We start from the raw sequence: 20251 nt of genomic DNA, 5'->3' as shown, positions 1-20251 counted from the left end.
TGCTTTCCCTGCACCGGCGGAAATCAATGGCGAGCTAAGCTGCTGCATTCAAATCGATTGACTCAAGCCACACGGGCTTTGCTTTTTTTTCCCCGGGAAAGAACTTCGACTTAACGCTTCTTTGTTTCTTTAACACTGTCAAATCTGCGTTGTTTAATTCGTCTTGTTGTCCAGCACCATTTTTCTGCCTTGCTATCACTTTCATCTTTTTTTTCTCTCTTTTCCAAGGATCAGTCTGGCCACTCCATCTTCCTCCCACTCGGTCTTCTCTCCTCTTTACCCTTTCGCGACTGATGTTGGGTTGCCAGATAAGTTTCTGCTTACAGGGGAGACCACATCTGACACCCAGCTGTGTGGGTCATGGGCTGCAAAAGCAGCTGCTGGTCATAAATCACTCGAGCCGGAGGAGTTCTGGCACTTCTTCTGTCAGCCGTGAAACAAAGATGTAGAGGTAGAGGTGGGGACGAGGGGTGAGTGGGGGGTTTTGGGGTGTCTTGGGAGGTTTGGGGGAGGCGGTGTTAGAGGGTGCCGCCAACCTGACAAACAACAGCAGACCACGGCACGGTGCGCCACCTCTGTCATGTGGTACCTGCTAGTTGAAAAGTCTACTGTAAACCGCTTATTAAAGCCAACCAAAGCGGGGTTGGGCGGGGTGGGGGTGGAGGGGTTGGATGCAAATGGCGAGTCAAGAGGTGGGTGTAGCGTGGTATGTAAGCAATTATCCTTAAACAGGCCCTCGCAGATTGTCAGCGCGAGGTCAGAGGACAGACAACCCCTTGCCGAGTTACTGTAGCGGAGGAAATGCAAATAATTCGCACTACAGAAAAGCACTTTGCTCTTGTTCCTACCCAAAACATATGCGCTCCATTAATCCGAGATATTATCCGGTATATTGCTTCCCTCCCTTCAAATTGTGATTTTTTTCTCTCTGCGAAAGTAGATTCTTAGAGCGTTACGTGATGTATTAATGTTAATAATAATAATAATAATAATAATAATGAGGATTTATAGGTGATTTTTTTAAGCTGGCTGTCTAGCTAGCTATCTATTAGCTATCTAGCTGACTAGCTATCTAGCTAGCTATCTATTACATATCAAGCTAGCTAGCAATCTATTAGCTATCTATTACTGTTAAGCCAATTTGCTACACGAACATATTTTACACATCGTTTTATTTTCTTAACATTTTATTTTCTTAGACTTCCATTTTTATACATCCGGTCAATGGCGTCACATCGTGTCACTCTTTACAAAAGCTCTCCCAAACAGCTCTCTCTCTCTTCTCCCCTCGCGTCTACCATCGCGCGAGCTGCCCGCACCCACTGGTGCAGGCAATTCCATTATGTGCCATCCCAAAAATTTAAGAATCTTTTTGTTCTTACTTTTGATTCCTGCTTCATTAAATAATGGCCCTAACAATTACCTAGCTAGCTATTAGCTATCCAGCTATCTTTCTATCTGAGTTACTTTCAGGTTGAGTGAACGCTGGCGCGTACGGTTGCCGCTGCTCACCCACAGAAAAACGTATCCTGTGACTGTAAAGTGACCTTGAGAGTTTTGAAAGGCGCTTATAAACGACATGTATTATTATTATTATTATTATTATTTGCAAATGCAGGAGGACTCACAAATTGGCTTTTTTTTTCAACAATGGGGTACCTCAAATGCAATTTAAGTATAATTGTTTGAACGTAACAATTTACTGAACATTCGAAATATGCTTGTTCAATCTGACACAGTCTTTGAACGCAACTCAATGAATTCCTGCGAAGCCGTTTCGCCGACCGTAAAGCGCATCTGCGTGAAACGTGCTGCCCGCTGCACTAGGAAGTGTTGTAATCCAACACCTGCTTTCCCCCTCAAAGCCATCGCCGCGGTGTTTATACTTCAGACCACACACGACCGCCCAACTATAGAGATTTGGATAATAAATTGGATCTTATTATATGAAGGCGTCAAATCGGCGGCCACGGGACCGGATAAAAAGCAACGTCGCGGGTCGGACTGCGGGGGATGGATGAGAGGGACGAGGAGATTTGATTTCACTTTTGATATAAAAATCATATTTTGGGGGAAAGGATAGGAGATGACTTGGCAGTGTAACGAAAACAAATTTTGCACATTTCCCCGTTGTACATGCACAGCCGCTGACCCGCGTGTGCATGTATGAGCTATTCTGACTCACTTGCGGGAAGAAATTTGTCAATCAGCCAAACAACAGCAATAAACAAAGCAAGGTTAGCAACACGATGCTATTGAATACGACATATACTTCAAACCCCACTGCAATTGTTAATCGTTTGCCAATTTGATGACACGGACAAGGAACAAAAACCAGAAATTGTCATCCCAGGATTTCGCTAACAGGTTATCAGAACAGAAACGATCCAACAGTCGGATGATAAAAAGGACGCGGAATGATTACAGGGGAGCGAAATGCGATGGAGAACTTCTTTTGGCCTTCTCGCCGTGCGTCGAGAGGCGATCGATGGCGGTGTAATGAGCCTGGTATTAGCTGGGGTGATGAGGGACCAGAGTAGAAGGAAGGGCGGAGGGTGGGCGGGGCGGGGGGGTCGTAGCGGGGCTAGCAGGGTCAGGCTCTGTTTCCCGACAGCAAACAGACATCAGCGCTAACACCTGAGAAGGCCTATTTGAAGGCAGATGATGGGGTGTGACACTCGTGCCAGCGCGAGGGATGTGCTTTTTGACTTTCTTTTTGTCATGCTCTCTGGACAAAACCATACGTCTGGCATTTGATATTTCTATGTTGGCAATCCAAAATGACAGTGAGAATGGAAAAAAATAAATAAAACATACCGATGGTCGTGTTATTTTGGTGTTGCGCCGACTGATGCTTTAGGTCATCTCGGCGAGGAATTTCAAGAGGACGTTGGACTTGTCCGTCTTTTGGGGTCAGGAGACAGAGCAGCATATCTGAGAAGGACAAAAACATTAAAAGTAAGAGTGGAGCGGTCAGCCAAATGGCTGCATTTTTGAAAAGATTCAAGCTGACATAACAGTTGGGCGGGTTAGGATCTGTTAATACATGAACAAGACGAATAAGACGCAACCAAGATTTGCATCGCTCACGGAACGCTCGTTTGTGACACACAAGTCGATATCCAAAAATATGGAAGGGAGTCGCGGCTGAAACTGTTCAACCAAAAACAAGACCTGTTGCAAGTACTCTCAGCGAATCAAAATATCAAACTGTGAAACGGAGAAGTGCCGATATTGATTTATGTAGCTTGGATAAAAAGAACAAAAATCACACAAAATGAGTCTCCTGGTCTGTGCTGTGTTCAACCGAAAACAATGCAATCCTTATGACAAAAAAAAAATATCTTGATAGAAAACGGACGACAGATCATTTGATAGATCGAGCTCAGGCTCCTTTGCTGAATGTGGCGGTTAACAAGCTTGCATATCTTGACTTGTTATGACACATCTAGGTCACATCAACACAAACAAATCTATATTCAAATCAAATTCAATCTGGTTTACTTTAGATCTGATCAACCCTGTCGGGGACAGCGGCGACTGCCCACTCTTGAGGACTTGCACACTAAGAATCAAGACAAGAGCGCAGAAAATCCGACTGGACTCTCCGCACCCTGCCCACCACCTTTTCCAGCACCTTTTCAGGCAGGGTGTTGCCGATCCATGCGCTTGCGTGTTCTACTGGAGACAAATTTCTTGTGTGTTCTACATACGTACTTGACCAATAAAGATGATTCTGATTCTGAAAAGGTGCATTAAAGGGTTCATCTACAATTCAATTTTGTGATCTCAAGCATTTTTTGTGTGTGTGAGATTGAAAATATAATGATTTTTTTTTTCTTTTTAAACGCTTTTCTTTAAAGTTACATGAATTCTAGCAAATGCACCCCCCACACCGCAGCAAAAACTGACCCTAATCCCGGCGAAGAAAAGGACGGCACTCCACATTGCCGCTCCCTTTTTGATATAGATTGGCAAACAATGGCTTCTGCCACTCTCCTAAATCCACTACCCACTTGCAATTTGTATGAGAATGACAGACACATGGGGGGATTGGATTGTTTTTTAGATCTTTGCGAGAGGATGACGATGAAAAGGGGACGAGCCGAGGGGAGAAGTAGGGGTGGATCACCATCAGGTACACTCAAAGGCAATCTGTTGCCTCGTCAATGGGCTTATTTTGCTGGAGTGCCATGTGCGCGTTGACCAAAGTCAGCCACCAGCCAGGGGCTAGCTAAGAGGAATGGGGGGGATGTTGTGGGTGAGAGTGGGCTTTAGCGAAAGAGGGGAGACGCCCGGGTCCTTTCAATGGAGGGATCAAAGTAAGGATAGAAAGAAGGGCCCCATCTCTTTGTGCTGTCCTGTCTCCCAAAACAAACGCATCCTCTTGTTGGCAACAGCTCGGCAGAGGTGGTCTGGGTGTTTCCAACAGATGGTGCAGAAAAGCAGCACCGGCGAGGTGGGGTGGCGGATTGACAGAAAAAAGTTGTGCTCTATCAATGCATCTGTGTGTATGCTTAATTCATTCACTGCCAAACGATGTCCAAAAATGTGTCCAGGGTTTTAGTCATTGTCACTCAAATTGCAGGACCCACTAAATATTGAGTTGCAGGACTACATAAACATTCAATTCATTGTCAGAAACCTTTGACTCTGTTCTTGCAACAGAAAAAAAATAGTTAATTCCTGAGTTATATTGGCCTGGAGTTATCTGAGCTTGAAATGGGGGCGACTGTACAAATTATAATACATATTGATTTATATAGCGCTTTAACAACAGCTGAAGCTCCATTCCACTACCCCCTGGTGGAAGGGAAATATGTTGCCAGAGGTCTGACCAGCGCTTTTACAGCACCCCCTGCAAGAAAAACTAAAACACAAACAAATTTGGGAATGGCGCTAAATGTCACACTTTAGAGGCAGTTCTTGGAATGATGAGGTCCAGAAACTGTGACATTTTTACAAATATTTAATTTGATTGTACGGTAATCATCATGTTGCAATAGTGGAAAGGGATTGAGTGAAATGGAGTGCACTGCTTGACTTTGTCCAGCAGAGGTGCTGTTCATTAACACTCATTTCCAAATATCTACAGAACGCCAAGATGTCAAACTATGAAACCGAATGCAAACCTTTACTTCCAAAAACGAAATTAGATTTTTGCGATGCACTTTATTTTTGTTTGGAATAAACGAAATGAAAGTTCATTTAGTAACGATGAGCATCACTTCAAAGTGAAGAGTCGCCGCCGCCATCCAGTCGACCGTTTGCTTCAGCCCAGCGAATCCCATGCTATGCTAATCGCATGGTAATGACGGTTAACGCCGTCATAGGGTCCGATACTCCAGATGAATTTATCTGTCACATATTCACGTTTCAATTAGCATAAATCAGGTTCACCCTGTCTTTGTAATTAGTGTTTTCATGTGAATGCTAATATGATATGGTGATTACATCGGCCTACTAGAATGGAAATGACTCATCGGGTAAGTCAACCTCAAACAGCATGCACCCCCCCCCCCCCTCCGCGCGTCGGGAAATTAATATGCACTCCTACCAGAAACAATGACGGATGCTGAAATATAATAGCAGCAGCATTAATCAGATTTCTGAATTGATTCTTGATCGCATGGTTATTTTTTTGATCAAAGAGTTAATTGAAAAGGGACTTTTTGAACCGCTCGTGTAGGTTACAGCTGATTTACTCGGGAGATTGGTGCAATTTGCATTGGGTAGCCACTGCAGAAAAGCCTTTTGAAAGAACATACAAGTACATGGGACTAAGATGACATTAGCATGAAGCTGGCGGACTATCAGCAATATACCCTGAATGGATTTATTTCCTTTCTGTTTCGGCCTTGTGATAGGAGTTAAATGTAATTTTCAAGAAAATGAATCTATGTTCAAAAAAACTTAAGAAAAGGTTTACTTTTAAGGGGTCTGTTAACACACAAGGTCCCACCTGTACCTCCTACGAATTAAATAGTGACCACTTTAATGGGTACTTTGATAGAGAACGCCTCACATACAGCCAATGGTCAGGCCGAATGGTTTTGGGATCTCCCCGGGGACCCCCTTCGCACCCCTGACATCTCCTGACATGGCGCATTCCACTCAGACTGGTGACCCTCTGTGATGGACGGCAACCTCCATGCCTATAACACCAAAACCCTCCTGCCCCCCCATCCCCACTTGCGAGAAGGTTTGGATGTAGGAATGTGGAAGGACTCCAAAGGGACAGAAGCAGTTAGACGTTTTGGGCTAATCGCGGCGGATTCTGGGTGGGAAGAAATAAGGTTGAAGGCTAAAAGAAGGAAATCACACCTTAGGGGGACTAGGGGGGGGGGTGTTTTCAGCCCGGCAAGTACTTGTGTTATTTCCTTGCCTTCAACCTGATTCGTTGGTAATTTACGAGGCCGTGACCTGTGAATCCAAACATCTCAGAACACAGAGTCGTCCTTGTGGGGATGAGTGGCAGTCTATCAATTGTTTTCTGCAAGTTTCTCAGTTCAATAACCACCGAATGATCAAATCCCAATGAAAAAAATAAAAATAACAAACCAATCTGATGAGATGTTCGATTGGATTGGACTCGCAGTGGAGAAATGTGTATTTCACAGCAGCAGAGTAATCAAAGAGGGAAGGAAGAAGTAGAAAAACAAAATACAGGAGCTGCTGTAAAGGCAGCCACTCTCGCTGTGCAATCTTGAAGTCAAACGAACAAACAACATGAACAAAAAAAACAAATTTGACATCACAAAGACACAGTCATTTAATCTTAATGTATTATTATTATTACTTTCTTGGTTATATGAAACAGTTCTAAATGAAAGAGGAAATAATCAAAGTGTCCTTTTCACCAGTGGATCGGGGGCGTCATGGTGAAATGTGCACGTCTACGACAAGCTAAATATTGAAAGTAAACTCGAAGCTGTAGCATCCATTGACGAAAGAGATTGTCGCAAATCTCCTTATCCCATGTAAATCCGCTTCAATTCCAAGCCGTGACAGCTCCACATCTATGTTCATGTTACGCTATTACCTATTAGTTTTGAAAGGTGCTGAGAAATAAAATGTATTATTATTAATTATTATTATTATTATTATTATTATTATTATTATTATTGTGCGTTTGCTGAAACTATGGCGAAATATTACTATCGTGTTTTTGGCTTTTGCATTGATTTATGTTTTATATTCATTGTTATGGCACATAAAATAAAGTCATATTTTATGTCACGCATCAACCATGCAGGTAGGATTTTTTATGTGTATTTTATTTATTTATTTATGTATTTATTTATTTAGAATCAGAGTCGGAAAGTATACTGTATTCGAGCACACATGGCGGAATTGCCTTCTTTACCTTCCACTCCCATTAGATGTGAGGACTTTGCCTCACGCGGCTTCTCTCGCCAGAACGAAAAAGCCGAATGAGAGATAGTCAAACAAGGGCCAGTAATTTGCAGTGTGTTTCTAAGTTATTCCAGCTCCTGGCAGCTCAGCAGCGGCTGACCCCTCTCCCCTCCCGTCTGCTAAGAGGCCTACGGGGAGGAATCAGCCCAAATTATCTTTTATTGATCCAGAGACGCAGGTGAATACAAAGCAGGGCTCGTCTCTCCCTTTTTTCCACTGTTTCTATCATTCCACCCTCATGACCCACTACCACTACATTTTGCCTACCTTGCAATCGGAACCACTATTTTTTTTAAGCAACAACGTTTAAAAATGAAAGACTATTTGAACTGACAGCGGCGATTTACTATTTTGGCTCAGGCAGCTGTGATTAAAGCTCTTTTTTTTTCATTGCTAACTGAGTATAAAGCGATGGCGAGCGTCTGTTTTTCTGCCTTCAATCTGCCGTTGTCTATTCGCCCCGGCATACAAATCACTGAGGCGGCGCGTTAGCTACTCCATTAGCTTCAACTCGCGGTCGAATCAATGCGTGACTTGTCAAATGAAATTGGGGATTATGAGGTAATCACCTGGCAAATGTTGCCGAAATTGTAATTATCTCCCGTCGACGTATCTCAAAGAGACTAAGTCTTTTAAATGGAGGCTATGTCTCTTTGACAAAAGTCTTATTTGTATCGTTTAATTGTGCTCAAGCATAAGGATGGACGCCATGAAACATCCATGCACTGTCAAAGGACAATTTGGTAGTTGGTAATTGTAAGCCTTTTTTTCCCTGCCTGACTTTATTCAAAGCAAATAACTTGGATTTGTTATCCACTCTGCACTCTATTTTCAAATGATATTTTCTGTTAGATAAGGGTTTAGTTAAAACAAAAAAAAAAGAAACAGCCTGGTCAAATGTAGAAGTGCAATACTTCCTCCAAGTGGAAATAATGGCAAATTACATCACCTCTGTCAACACTCAAACTTGTTACATTGCTTTATTGTATTCTCAAATATGCTTTTCTGGGTCTTCCAATGTTTTTTTCCCGTATTTTCTCAAGGTCAAGTAAATAAAAAAAGAGACATTTTAAATCCCCCAGTATGAAAAAGAGGAATTCCCTTGGGTGTTAGCACCACTTTGATATTAGTTTTACTGGCAAGTTTGAAAGATGCTATTCACTGCTAGCATAAGATATAAAATGCTACATACAGTACATATAAATTTAACATACGCCAAACCAGACAACCAAAGGTGTGACTGTGAGAAGCATCTTCACAGTCTTGGACTCATCTGGGTCACACTTTGTCACCTCTGTGAGTGTCACTGCTCACACCGCTAAGCGAGGTCACAGGGTGTACCGCCTTCTACTAACGCGCAGAGAAAATTCTCACAATCAAAACTGCACTCGATGTTGACAACGGTATAACCAAATCGGGTGCGTTTGGTGAATGAACGCTGTGAGTAGTAAAAAAAAAATATATATATATATATATATATATATATATATATATATATATATATATATATATCGAGGCTGTGTGATGGTTATACGATAAATAGAAGTCGGAGGTTTATTTCGAGGCATGGTATTTAAGTACCAGAGGTCAAAAGAGGGCTCGGGAAGGGTTGGAGGTGATGGTCTGCACACCCTTAAAGGTGAGTCTAACTTGCACCTTGTTAATTGACACCCCAGCCATGAGAAAAAGGGCAGCATGTGCCGCAAGGGTTAGCATGGTGCAAAGTTCACACAGGGTCCCAATGTCACAATGGGGGGGAAAAAAATATATATATATAAAAAATTACACAAAAAATACATATATATATGTAAATTGTGGATGCGTATGGCAATAATGTTAGCACAATGAGGCAAGCAAGTTGTTTTGTTCTTTATTTTGTGTGTTTATTTATTTACATATTTATTTATTTAAGTTGTGTTTTGTGTGTGTTTATTCATGTATTTATGTGTTTGTGTGTGTTTAATTTATTTATTCATGTATTTGTTTCTTTGTTTATTTAGTTGTGTATGTATGTATTTGTGTATGTATTTCGGTATGTATTTACTTGTGTATGTATTTATTTCTGTGTGTATGCATTTATTTATTTGTTAATTTATTTATGTCTCTATTTTTTTATTTGTGTATTTATTTGTGTATTTATGTATGTATAGTATTTACTTATTTATCTGTGTTTATGTATTTACTTATTTATTTATGTTTATTTGTGTGTATTTATTTATTTATTTGTGCATGTATTTATTTGTGTATTGATTTATGTCTATATTTACCCTTTTATTTAGTTATTTATTTATTTATTTATTTATAATGTGTGTTTGTTTACTTATATTTTGTGTATTTATTTAGGTATGTGTTTGTTATTTCATTATTTATTTTGGGGTGAAATGCAGGAAACCCAATTTCTCAACAGAATTTTTTTATGATTATTAACAATGTCTATTTGGCTTGAAATTTTCCCAACAACCATTTTTTTAAACAATGTATTTGTGCATTAAAGGTCTAGAGTTCATCAGCTAGGGCATCAGTGGTTGGTTTTATATTTAACTGCAGAGGTGAGTGCATTTCACACCCAAGTAGGTGACACCGCTGATAGCATTAAGTCTGACACCCAAGCCTGGGAAAGTTCCAGGCAAGTAGCCTTGAGTTGAAGAGGTTATCAGAACATCATCGCATTCAATTTACGAATATTGCGCCACAAGCGACTCATTTCCCCTTACTCCCTTTGACATAAATTCAGTTTAGTGCTAATTGTAAAGTTGCGCATTGAGCATGAAGCTACTCAAAAGTTACTCAAAATGAGCGAGTGGGAAAATGTGAGTATTGTGAAGTCAAGCGCATGACAATAATTCTGTCATTGCAATAGCGGGAGGTCATGAGTTCAGGGGCAACGGTGTGTTCAGTCTCTCCCGGGTAAGGTGTGGAGAGTTTGCACCCTACAAAACACGTCCGGTTAACCCATAGAGTTCCCACGGTCCGCCTGAGAATGTTGACAAGAGTTTAGGCCATTCGCGTGGAACTGAAAATTGTGTCCAAAATACAAATGAATTTAAATGGAATTTCTACTTTGTTATAAATCAAAATAGTGCCATCGTACTAAGAAGTGTCCTTCAGAGCTTTGAAAGGCGCTTATAAATTGAATGTGTTATTCTAATTAAGAGGGAGAGCCGCTAAGTGTTAGCCGTCATTTGCATTGTTTGCATGGAGAAAAAAATTAAAGATTAACTGAAGGCGTAACGTTGTGACAAATTCTTCTGGTGGCTCGTAAAAAGATTTTGAGCATCCTTGGTTGATACAAAATGGAGCAATTTGGGCCCAAATTAAAGACAACGAGTCTGACTTTACTATCAAGTCCTGAGTTGATATTAGCTAAAATGGAATTGTCATATGCAAAGTCCGGATGCAAAGCCATTTGCAGGCATAGGAAGACGTCCGATAAAATACACAGTGTGCTGTATTATCCGGTGTATAAAGTGCACCCAAAAGCTTTGATTTTGTTTAAAAGATGAGCCTGCGGCTTATACACAGGTGTGCCTTATATGTGAATATTGACCCACAACAGGTTTCACAATGACGGTCAGCAGCCACTGACTCAATTTCCCCTCCCCAGCAGAGGTATTGCATAACAACCTCTACTGTTGCGCCTTATAATATGGCTTGGTTTATATTTGGAAAACTTATATATTTATATATTTATTTGGGAAAACTGTTTTCATTTTTTGAAGGTGAGCCTTATAATATGGTGCACCTTATACTATGGTGAACCTTATACTACAGTGTGCCTTATATATGGAAAAAGTTGGAAAATACACCATTCACTGGGGGTGCGCCATATATACTGAAAAATATGGTACACTAAAGCTGTTTAAATCCAACATTTTTTCCTCACAGGACACCTTTTTAATACCATTTGCACCTTACTTATACAACCATATAAACACATATTTTAACTGCCAAACATCTAAAATAAGGCAGTGTATTAAGACACCAGTCCACATGTTCATTTTTTTTCCTTGAAGGCCAACACCTCCATTTTGTCACTCACCGCACACACCTTAGGCGACTGAGCAGAGGAAGTGGCTACGTTTACGACCTTGCACTCTATCAGTGGGAAAAGGAAATGAGCATGTGGCGTGATAGGAGGGAAATGCATCTGCTTTATGACAACTTGGTGCCCCAATGGGTTAAATTTCCCAAAATTCACTTCCTTCACCCCGGTTTTATTAGGAAACATGCAAGAAATGGAGGTACTTTGAAAGTATTTTATTGCAGGGTGCACAAAATACTGTACAAAACAGAGGTAGTTGACAAAATAATTTAGATTTTTTTTGGGTGTGTTTTACATAAAAAAGACAGGTGATCTTTTTACAATTATTTACAGTAATAAATAGCAATAGGAAAATATATTAAACCATTATGCACACAACTGGAAATTTACTGGGGCTCTTTGGCCATCTCTGTTACTTCATCCTCACTATCATCCTCATCTTCATCATCATCCTCCTCCTCATCATCATCATCATCAGTGGATGAAGAATCCTCACAGGGGCAGATGGTGGCTTGGACCGGGTAGTTCCGAAGGAGCATCTCCGCTTCCCGGTACAGATAGTCAAAACATTTGGTTTTGGGCCAAAACAACCTTAAAAAAGGATATTAAAAAATAATCAGTATGCGTGGGAGACATATTGTACATCAATTCATGCTGGATCATAAAATGAAAATTTTACTTGACTGGGTGAACGAAAAGGGCCGGTTTGGGTTGCGTTTCGGCGGGATTGAAAGGAGCCTGAAAAGTTTCAGATGTTTTAGTTAGCGTTTTTCCTCCATGCTGAAATACATTCCACTGCTGTTTTTTTAATCGCGCAGTCATGTCAAAATTACCAGAAGGAAGGAAGCTGTCGAGTCATTTCGAATCCACGGTCTCCACACGTCGGACGCTTGGTTCGCGTCCGAAACATTAAATCCACCACCGCGAGCGTTCATGTTTGCAAAAGAAAGCGGAAAAATGACGCAGGGGATCCGGGGAGAGTGGAGTCGTGTCCTTCCCTCACTCTCAAATGTGGGTCGTGACGCGAAGGACGCAACTATTTAACGGGGGCTGCACCAAATTGGACTTTTGACGCGTCGCCAAGTGTTTCCATGCGCCACAGCGCGAAGGGTGTGAAGTCACACATGAGCAAACTCCGAACATATGGGCCAAACTTGCCTTTACTTTTGGGGAGTTTAACGTTGTTTTCGATCACATCTCACGTAACTGCAAAGAAATCCTGCAGCGCCTATACGCACGCCCTCGAAACCGCATATTGATTTGCGTATTCGATCGATGAGCACGCTGAAATCTAAGGGGAGGAAATGAAACGAAACCGCAACCACATTTGAAAAAAAAAAGACCGGTCACAATTCAAACACGTGCTTGGAAGTATGGGCATTTTTTTTATTTTCAAATATTAGATTATATGCGTAAAATCATTTGGGTGGAAGGTGCGAAGTCGCGCGTGCCGTTCTTGACAACGCCACGCTGCGTGGAGTGATGAGAAGGCAAGGGGGGAGCAGGGTGGGGGTAGACACGCGTCAGCATTTCAGGAAAAGTAAAAAAAACTCAATGGGATGAGTTCCCTAACAGGTCATAAATTTTGTTAAATGATTTTTTAAAAGTCATATCAATTAAATCCTCGCTAGTACAATGCGCATTGAAAGACAAACCAAAGTATCAAAAAGTGCACGTGAATGCATTCTGGGGTCTTGTTTTGCAAACTTTAAGCTGAGAAGAACAGAACAGAAACTGAAATTATTTGAATAGTCAAATAAAGTGCAACGAATTAGCCCAAAAGTGTCAATTGCAATGTAAGCATTTGTGTTTCTTAATCCACCACATCGTTAAAAAAACTCGAATAGTTCCTTTGTGAAATTAATTGTGTTTTGTAAATTTTAAATTGAAATGTAATTATTATAGTACAATATCCAAAATCAGCTTTAATAGAATTCCACATAGAGCCTATTAAAACTAATATTTATATTGCCCTACTTTATTAAATTTTGCAAAACGCCACCATTAACACCTTTTTAAAACTTGTTTGTAAAACATAATGTATACATGGTCACTCTCCCCCCAACACACACACCTCATTAGTCCATAATGACATTTAGGATGGATGCAAATCTATTTGACAAATAAAAACAAACTGTAATCTGCTGATTTAATTAGTTCCATTTGGGGTTGAAGACTGTTGTTCTCTCCTAGTGGGCATCAGTAGGGGGTAATGCAAAGACACATGCTGGCATTTTGGTTGATTGATGGGAACATAAACGTGTGAAATAAGCAGGGCTCAGTTGCGAAACGGCAAAAAAAAAACATTGAAAAATGGCATCAAATGTTTTTACATTGGATTGGATTAGCCTTGATGAGTCTCGCAGTGGAGAAATTTACATTTCACAGCAGCAAAGTAATGAAAGTTAGAGGAAAGGAAGGGAAAGGAAGAAGTAGAAAAACAAAATACAGGAGCTGCTGCAAAGGCAGCCACTCTCGCGGCGCCATTTTGAAGACAAAGACAAACAAAATATGACATCACAAAGAGCACAATCATCTGCTCCCTCTGTGTTCTACGAGGCAGTTCTAGATGAAAGGAAAGAGGATCAAAACGTCCTTTTCACCAGTGGATCAAGGACGTCATGGTGAAATGTGCACGTCTGCTTACAAGCTAAATGTTGAAAGCAAACACGAAGCTGTAGAATCCATTGTCTCAAATCTCCTGTCCTACGTCAATCCGCTTCAATTCCAATCCGCGACAGTTCCACATTTGCAGCACTTGCTATTTTACATATCCATTTATATTATAACTTTTACATATGTATATATTGTCCAATAATTTTTACTTGAGCTAGCTACGTTCCGCTACAAGATAGCCAACTATAAATATCAAACGCGCCATTTGGATGTTTGTGTGAAGGCATGTCCTCCTGTCAGTCCCCGCTGTTTGAATGATGGAAGCAGTCCAAGGGGGGTGACGGCATGTGTCAGCCTTGTGTACACAAAACAAAGTTTGCAGGGTAGTAGGGGTGGTCGGGGTGGGGTGCTCATATGTCAACAAGAGCAGATGTAGAAATGCAGAAGAAAAATGCCATTTTGTTAACAACACACAAATGGCGAAACGAGTTGGATAAGTGACACTAAGAGATCATCTTAAATGTGGTTGAATTATTCTTAACTGTTCAACAAAGCGGGGGATTTTGTTTTGGGGGCATTTAGTGAGGTCAGTTGTCTTCAGCGGGCAACTCGAGACACATGCGGAATATGACAAGGCAATTAGAGGGGTGGACAAAATTGATTAACATGAACCCAAACATGTAATCGGGTCACGTTGTTCCGATGCATCCCTTGTAACGATGATGCACTCAAGCGCTTGCCAGTCGGGATGCATTGCATCCTCCCTTTAATTGAAGTCCTGACTGTTACCTTGGAAACCAACAGTTCGGTTGTAAAGCCATTTGCAAGCTTATGATGATGGACAATAAAATAGACAATGTACTGTATTTTACTGTGTGTAAGGCGCACCCAAAAGCCTTGATTTTCTTCAAAAATGACCCTGCACCTTATATGTAAAGTAGTATAGAGCCACATTTCTCTCCACAACTACTCTCAGTAACTACCCAGTCCATTTAATAATACATACATTTAATTTCTAAGCACCTTTCAAAACTCTCAAGGACACTTTACAGTCACAGGATTTTTTTTGTGTGGGTGAGCAGCGGCAGTCATTCGCGCCAGCGTTCACTCTACCCGGAAGTAACATTTCCCTCTCTAGAAGTACTGCAAAACCCCGGGCTCTACTGTAGCGCCTTATGTGGTGTGCCTTATATTTGGAAAATGTATATGTTTATATATCATATTTGTTAAACTTTTTTAATTCATTGAACGTGTGCCTTATATATTGAAAAAAGTTTGAAAATATACCATTCATTGAGGGTGCGCCTTATACACCGGAAAATATGATAATTTCAGAAAATTGTATTTATTATTGTGATCAACCCTGATAAAACCCTGGATAATTTTTGCTATTTACAATATGGATGAGGTGAGTCCAGATTTTCACGTGTTTATTCAGCATCTGACTCTGTTTTGTTGACATTCCTTTTAGCATAGAAACCATCTAATGCAGGGGTGTCAAAGTAATTTTTTGCACTGGGCCTCATTGTGGTTATGATTTCCTCTCGAGGGCCGTTATGAATTTGGGGAAGCCATTAGAATGTTTAATGCGCTCCAAATATTACATATAGAGCACACAACAATTTTTTAAAAATGTGAAATTTTGGTTAGGAATTTATCAAGCATCACGGAATATCACAAGTTTGATTTGTTTTCACGGGCCGAAAAAAAATGATGTGGCGGGGCGGATTTGGCCCCCGGGCCTTGACTTTGACAACTGTGGTCTAATGGATGCATAATGCAAGCCCAGCCTCTACTGTAGCTCCTTATAATGTGGGTGTGCTTTATAATATAAAGTTTAGATTTAGAATTGTTTGATATCTTTCCATTTTATATTTGGAAAACTTTTTTTCATTCGTTGAAGATGCGCCTTATACTCTGGTGCGCGCTATATATGAAAAAGGTTTAAAAATATATCATTCAATGGGGGTGCACCTTATACTCCGGTGCGCCTTACACACCAGAAAATATGGTACAAATGTCAACCCCCTCATCATGTTATACTTTATGAACAAATCTGCAAACTCCATGCTCACAATTCCAGTATACGGAATAATCAAATATAAAGGAAAAATACCTGATATGGTTACAGTAGTTATTATTGGAAAATTGACTTCTGCCATACAAATGTAATTAGCTAGTTTTATAAAGAAAGTGTGAAGGTTATACATAGTCACTTTTGTTTCAGGATGAGGTACTTCCTATTTAACGCCACAAGAGGGTGGTGTCTGGCGATGACTGAAATGTGCACTTTCAGTACTAACCGTGCAAACTGTACAGCTCTCAGCTCATTTTTGTCTTTGGGATTCAGCCTTGTGACATCCCCCGACCAGATCTTTTAAGATTAGTCCCAAAGGACATGTGTTTCATTGCCTTATGATATAATCTGCTACATTTGAGCCTTAAACGAAGGATCCGTTGTGTGGAAGAAAAAGCCTAGGATGTGCATCCCTGCCCAAATGTGATTAAGCATCGATGGAGAGTTTGCCAACATAAATCCAAACGTCGCAAACTAAACCACAAAGGTACGTTGGTCTGAGCTTGTCGACTCATTTTGATTGGTGTCGCTTGTGACAATTTTTGTGAAGGCTGGATGACATGAGCTGGCACAACCGGAGCCAAAGCAGCGCGCGGAGCAGCGACTACGTGTGGCAGTATGAATACTACGACGACGAGCCCGTCTCTTTTGAGGGACTCAAAGCACACAGATGTATGTCAAATCGATGCCCCCCGCTCCCCCCCCCCCTCGTCAGTTGGTTTTTAGCACGTTTATTATGGTGAAATTCCACCATTTTTTTATTTTTTTGCTCTCATTACAGACTCCATCGTAATCGGCTTCTGGGTCGGACTTGCTGTGTTTGTCATTTTCATGTTTTTTGTGCTCACGATGCTCACCAAGACGGGGGCGCCGCAGCGAGAGTGAGTATGGCACAATTGCATCCGTTTGTGGTTTTTAATGGAATTCCAAAGATTTTTAAAAAATCTAATTAAGATGCAAAAACACGAAGTAAATTGTGCCCAGATATTTTTAATGCTTCTCATTTCCCTAATATTATAGGTTTATTATTTTAACTGTCATTTTGGCAAACAACCAGTCCACTCACCCCAAGTCATCTCAGCTTGACTCCACCTCACGCATGACCCAAAAGACCAATATCGAAAGTAGATCGCGTGTTTCCCTTTTTTGTCCTCGTCAGAAATTTAGACTCCGAGAACCTGCCTGGTCAAGGAAACGGCCTTGTGGACATCATCTGTCAGAACTCTGACGACGACAATGTTGTTACTCATGCCTTCCTGGCCGAATCCCGATCTTACTTTCATTTCTACATCGGTAAGGAGGAAGAAGATAAACTGTGGCAAAAGCCGAGGACAAAGCAAAATGGACAGTGGGGAACTTTTAACCAGTCAGGAGGGAGCGTCTCCGCGGTGACGGAACGGGTGGATGAAGATAAGGATTGCTTACCTTTTGATGAACTCCTCGCAAATGAGAGGAGGGCGGATATGGACCGCGACTTTTTGTCCCACTTCCACATTCCAAACTTTGTCACGTGTGAGCATAATTCCTCATTGGAAGAAGATGACTCCTTGCGCGGGGTACCAATCACGCCAGATCGGAACATGTGATCTCAACATTTGAACTAGAGAGAGATGAAAAATGTTGGTTGTGTTTTCTTCTTCTTCTTCATTGGAACTATTTGGAATATCACACAAGATTGGAAATTAGATAAACCGATTGATGAATTCAATGTGGCATGCACTAACTTCATTTTAACTAAATTATTAACTCATTCACGGCCATTCCTGAATTTATTCGGGACTTTGAAAAGTGTGACATGTGACGCCATTTCCGAATTTGTTCGGGTTTAGTTTTTTTTCTCACGGGGGATGCTGATAAAGCGCTGGCCAGACCTCTGGCACTGATTTTTCCCTTCCTCAAGAGAGCAGAATTTAGCTTTTGTCCATGTTAGCGCTTTTCTTCAGCTGTTTTTCAGCTGCCCCCATTTCAAGCTCAGATAACTCCAGACACATAACTTGGGAATTAATATTTTTTTCCTGATGAAATAAGAGTCTGTTTTTACACTGAATTGAATGTTTACGTTGTCCTAAAACGCAATATCCTGTGGGTCCTGGAATTCGAGTGACAATGACAAAAACCCTGGCACTGGAGTGGACACATTTTTGCACATCTGGCAGTGAATGAGTTCACATTCGCTAATATTAGCTAAGGTTATCACTGCCTGCAGACCAAAGTTGCACCAGCAGAAAATAATGGGACTTACCCGTGACTCCATCTCGTTGACTTTGAAGTGCAGAGGTGTCAAGGCGTGAAAACTCCTGGTCAAATTATCCGCCGACGGAACAACAACTCGGATGGCGAGAACATTTACATTTCCAGTCACGGACTATTTAATTTTTTGGGGGTGTGATCAATTTTTTGTTTTGGTGGCATGTGGGGAGCCTTTTCTGAAGTTTACTTTATTCAATAAACTTAATAAATATGGATCATGACACCGCCATAAGAACAGAACTATGTCATACAGAGATTGCCTTCTTCATTAACCCTTTCATGCTCCCTAGAAACTGCTTACATGATAAAATGTACAATATCGTGGCCACTGTTACTAAATTGCACTTCATTTACAAGCTGCGACAGTTCCACCATCGTGGACTATAATTTTGGACTTTGATAGTTTCAACATGGTAAAAACTGCCATCCATTCATACGACACCTTGGGCCGTTTTCTTTTTCAACTCTTTGTAAGGAAAATGTCCTTTTGATTGAAGTCTAAAAAAAATGAAACGGATATCAAAAAGTATGTTAAAAGAAAGCCAGCGAACAGAAACTCTGATGCTTTAGCCTTGGCAGAGGTCTGAATTCTGCTGAGAGCTCTGATAGATTACAAAAGGATGACTGACTCGACAACACAGTAGTGCACAGTGGATTAGTCAGAAATTCACAAAAAGCTATAATTGGATGGACGTGTCACGTCGGGCGGTATGAAAAAGAGGAAGAAAATAAATAAAACCTCCTTTCAAAACTGAAAGTTTCAGTGTTTCCTTTTGTGTATTTCTGGTACATTCATTCTGGATAAATACTGTATATCAGTGTGCTTTCATTTCCATTACTCTTTTCCTGAACTTTTACAAAAACTAAAACACAGAGAGAGAGCTCAGTTTGCCCCTCGTCAAAACCTGGATGCAGTCGCGCTTGGAAACTCAAAATGAGTTCAATTTCCAGCTTTTCAAGCATTTCGTGAGAACATTACGGGGGGGCTTTAGTGCAAACGAGAAGCATTTAAATGTTTGATTAGGTGGACGAGGGAGTCGGATGTCACATGAAAGAGTCATGTGGGATAAACCTGACAAAACACGCTATGCATGCTTCTCGAGCAGGGGTTGGGCAACTTAGAGCTCGTGGGCCAAAAGGGGGCCGATAAAGGAACTTGATTTGACCCGCAGTGCAAATCCAAAATCAAAACCTCGGAGGAGCCGTTCTATGGGGAAGAATCATAAATGTATTTCAGTTCGAAGATGCCAATCGTCACTATTCATATTTGGTAAAAAATGTTCATTTATTTTTGGTGGCCTCGATCAGCTTTGAGTTTGCGGCAAAAATATTAGAAGCCCTTCTCGGTGGGTATACATCTGCAGCGAGGGAAATAAACTCTTCCAAATACAGACACCACTTCAGAATTAACCTAAGTTATATCAATAAATATCAAATATCAAGTATGTTTATTATATATTTATATTTTTATACTCTGCACCATGTACAGTTCTTTTTATGATTTCTTTGTGCAGTTGTACACTTCAGTCTCTTTGCATTTTCTTCTGTGCAAAGAATACTTTATCTTATGACCCGCCTCCCCTGTAGATTGGAAAGGTTCCCCATTGTGGGACTATTAAAGGTTTAAGTGTTCTGATTCCGATTCTAAAATTGCACTCTAAACCTTGAAATGCACTTTTCATTGTTTGTTTGTTTGTTTGTTTTGCACAATTTGTTGTCCTCCCCATCTCCATGTTTGGAAAAGCAAGTTGTGCAAAAACGAGTGCAAGAGAACAGCTGCATATGTGCAGTTAAAAGTTTAGAGACAATAGAAGTTCACTCATTCCTGCAGGGGGAGCCATACCCTCCCG

The 20251-nt window shown here is 40.8% G+C and overlaps 2 protein-coding genes and 1 long non-coding RNA gene across 4 annotated transcripts in view; 1 reads left to right on the top strand and 2 right to left on the bottom strand.

The window, feature by feature from the left end:
• The window catches only part of LOC148883732 (uncharacterized), a 73706-nt gene extending 56062 nt beyond the window's left edge, over positions 1-17644 (bottom strand). The window contains exons 1-2 of the long non-coding RNA XR_016118369.1: positions 17577-17644; positions 2818-2934 (exon numbers count right to left, since the gene is read on the bottom strand). This is a non-coding gene — a long non-coding RNA (uncharacterized LOC148883732). The remainder of the gene's footprint in view (positions 1-2817; positions 2935-17576) is intronic.
• LOC148883733 (protein ripply2-like) lies at positions 11667-13885 on the bottom strand. Its single transcript, XM_089021350.1, has 3 exons — positions 12292-13885; positions 12138-12196; positions 11667-12049 (listed from the first exon to the last, which is right to left on the bottom strand). Exons 1-3 carry the CDS (start codon positions 12391-12393, stop codon positions 11845-11847), a joined length of 366 nt encoding a protein of 121 aa, XP_088877476.1. The 5' UTR covers positions 12394-13885; the 3' UTR covers positions 11667-11844.
• On the top strand, positions 16059-20209 carry LOC148883731 (melanocortin-2 receptor accessory protein 2B-like). 2 transcript variants are annotated; one of them, XM_089021348.1, is made up of 4 exons: positions 16059-16638; positions 16702-16823; positions 16933-17032; positions 17311-20209. In XM_089021348.1, the coding sequence occupies exons 2-4, from the start codon at positions 16712-16714 to the stop codon at positions 17735-17737; spliced, it is 639 nt and encodes a 212-aa protein (XP_088877474.1). In that variant the 5' UTR covers positions 16059-16638; positions 16702-16711; the 3' UTR covers positions 17738-20209. The 2 variants fall into 2 exon arrangements, with proteins under 2 accessions (XP_088877474.1, XP_088877473.1); XM_089021347.1 differs by having other exon boundaries at positions 16059-16823.
• Positions 20210-20251: the final 42 nt, after the last annotated feature.

Source organism: Hippocampus bargibanti, linkage group LG19 (genome assembly GCF_051943395.1).
Source record: "Hippocampus bargibanti isolate YZ-2025 linkage group LG19, ASM5194339v1, whole genome shotgun sequence".
NCBI classification, from domain to species: domain Eukaryota; kingdom Metazoa; phylum Chordata; class Actinopteri; order Syngnathiformes; family Syngnathidae; genus Hippocampus; species Hippocampus bargibanti.
Note: the sequence above shows the minus strand (reverse complement) of the source record. Positions and strands in the feature narration are given on the sequence as shown.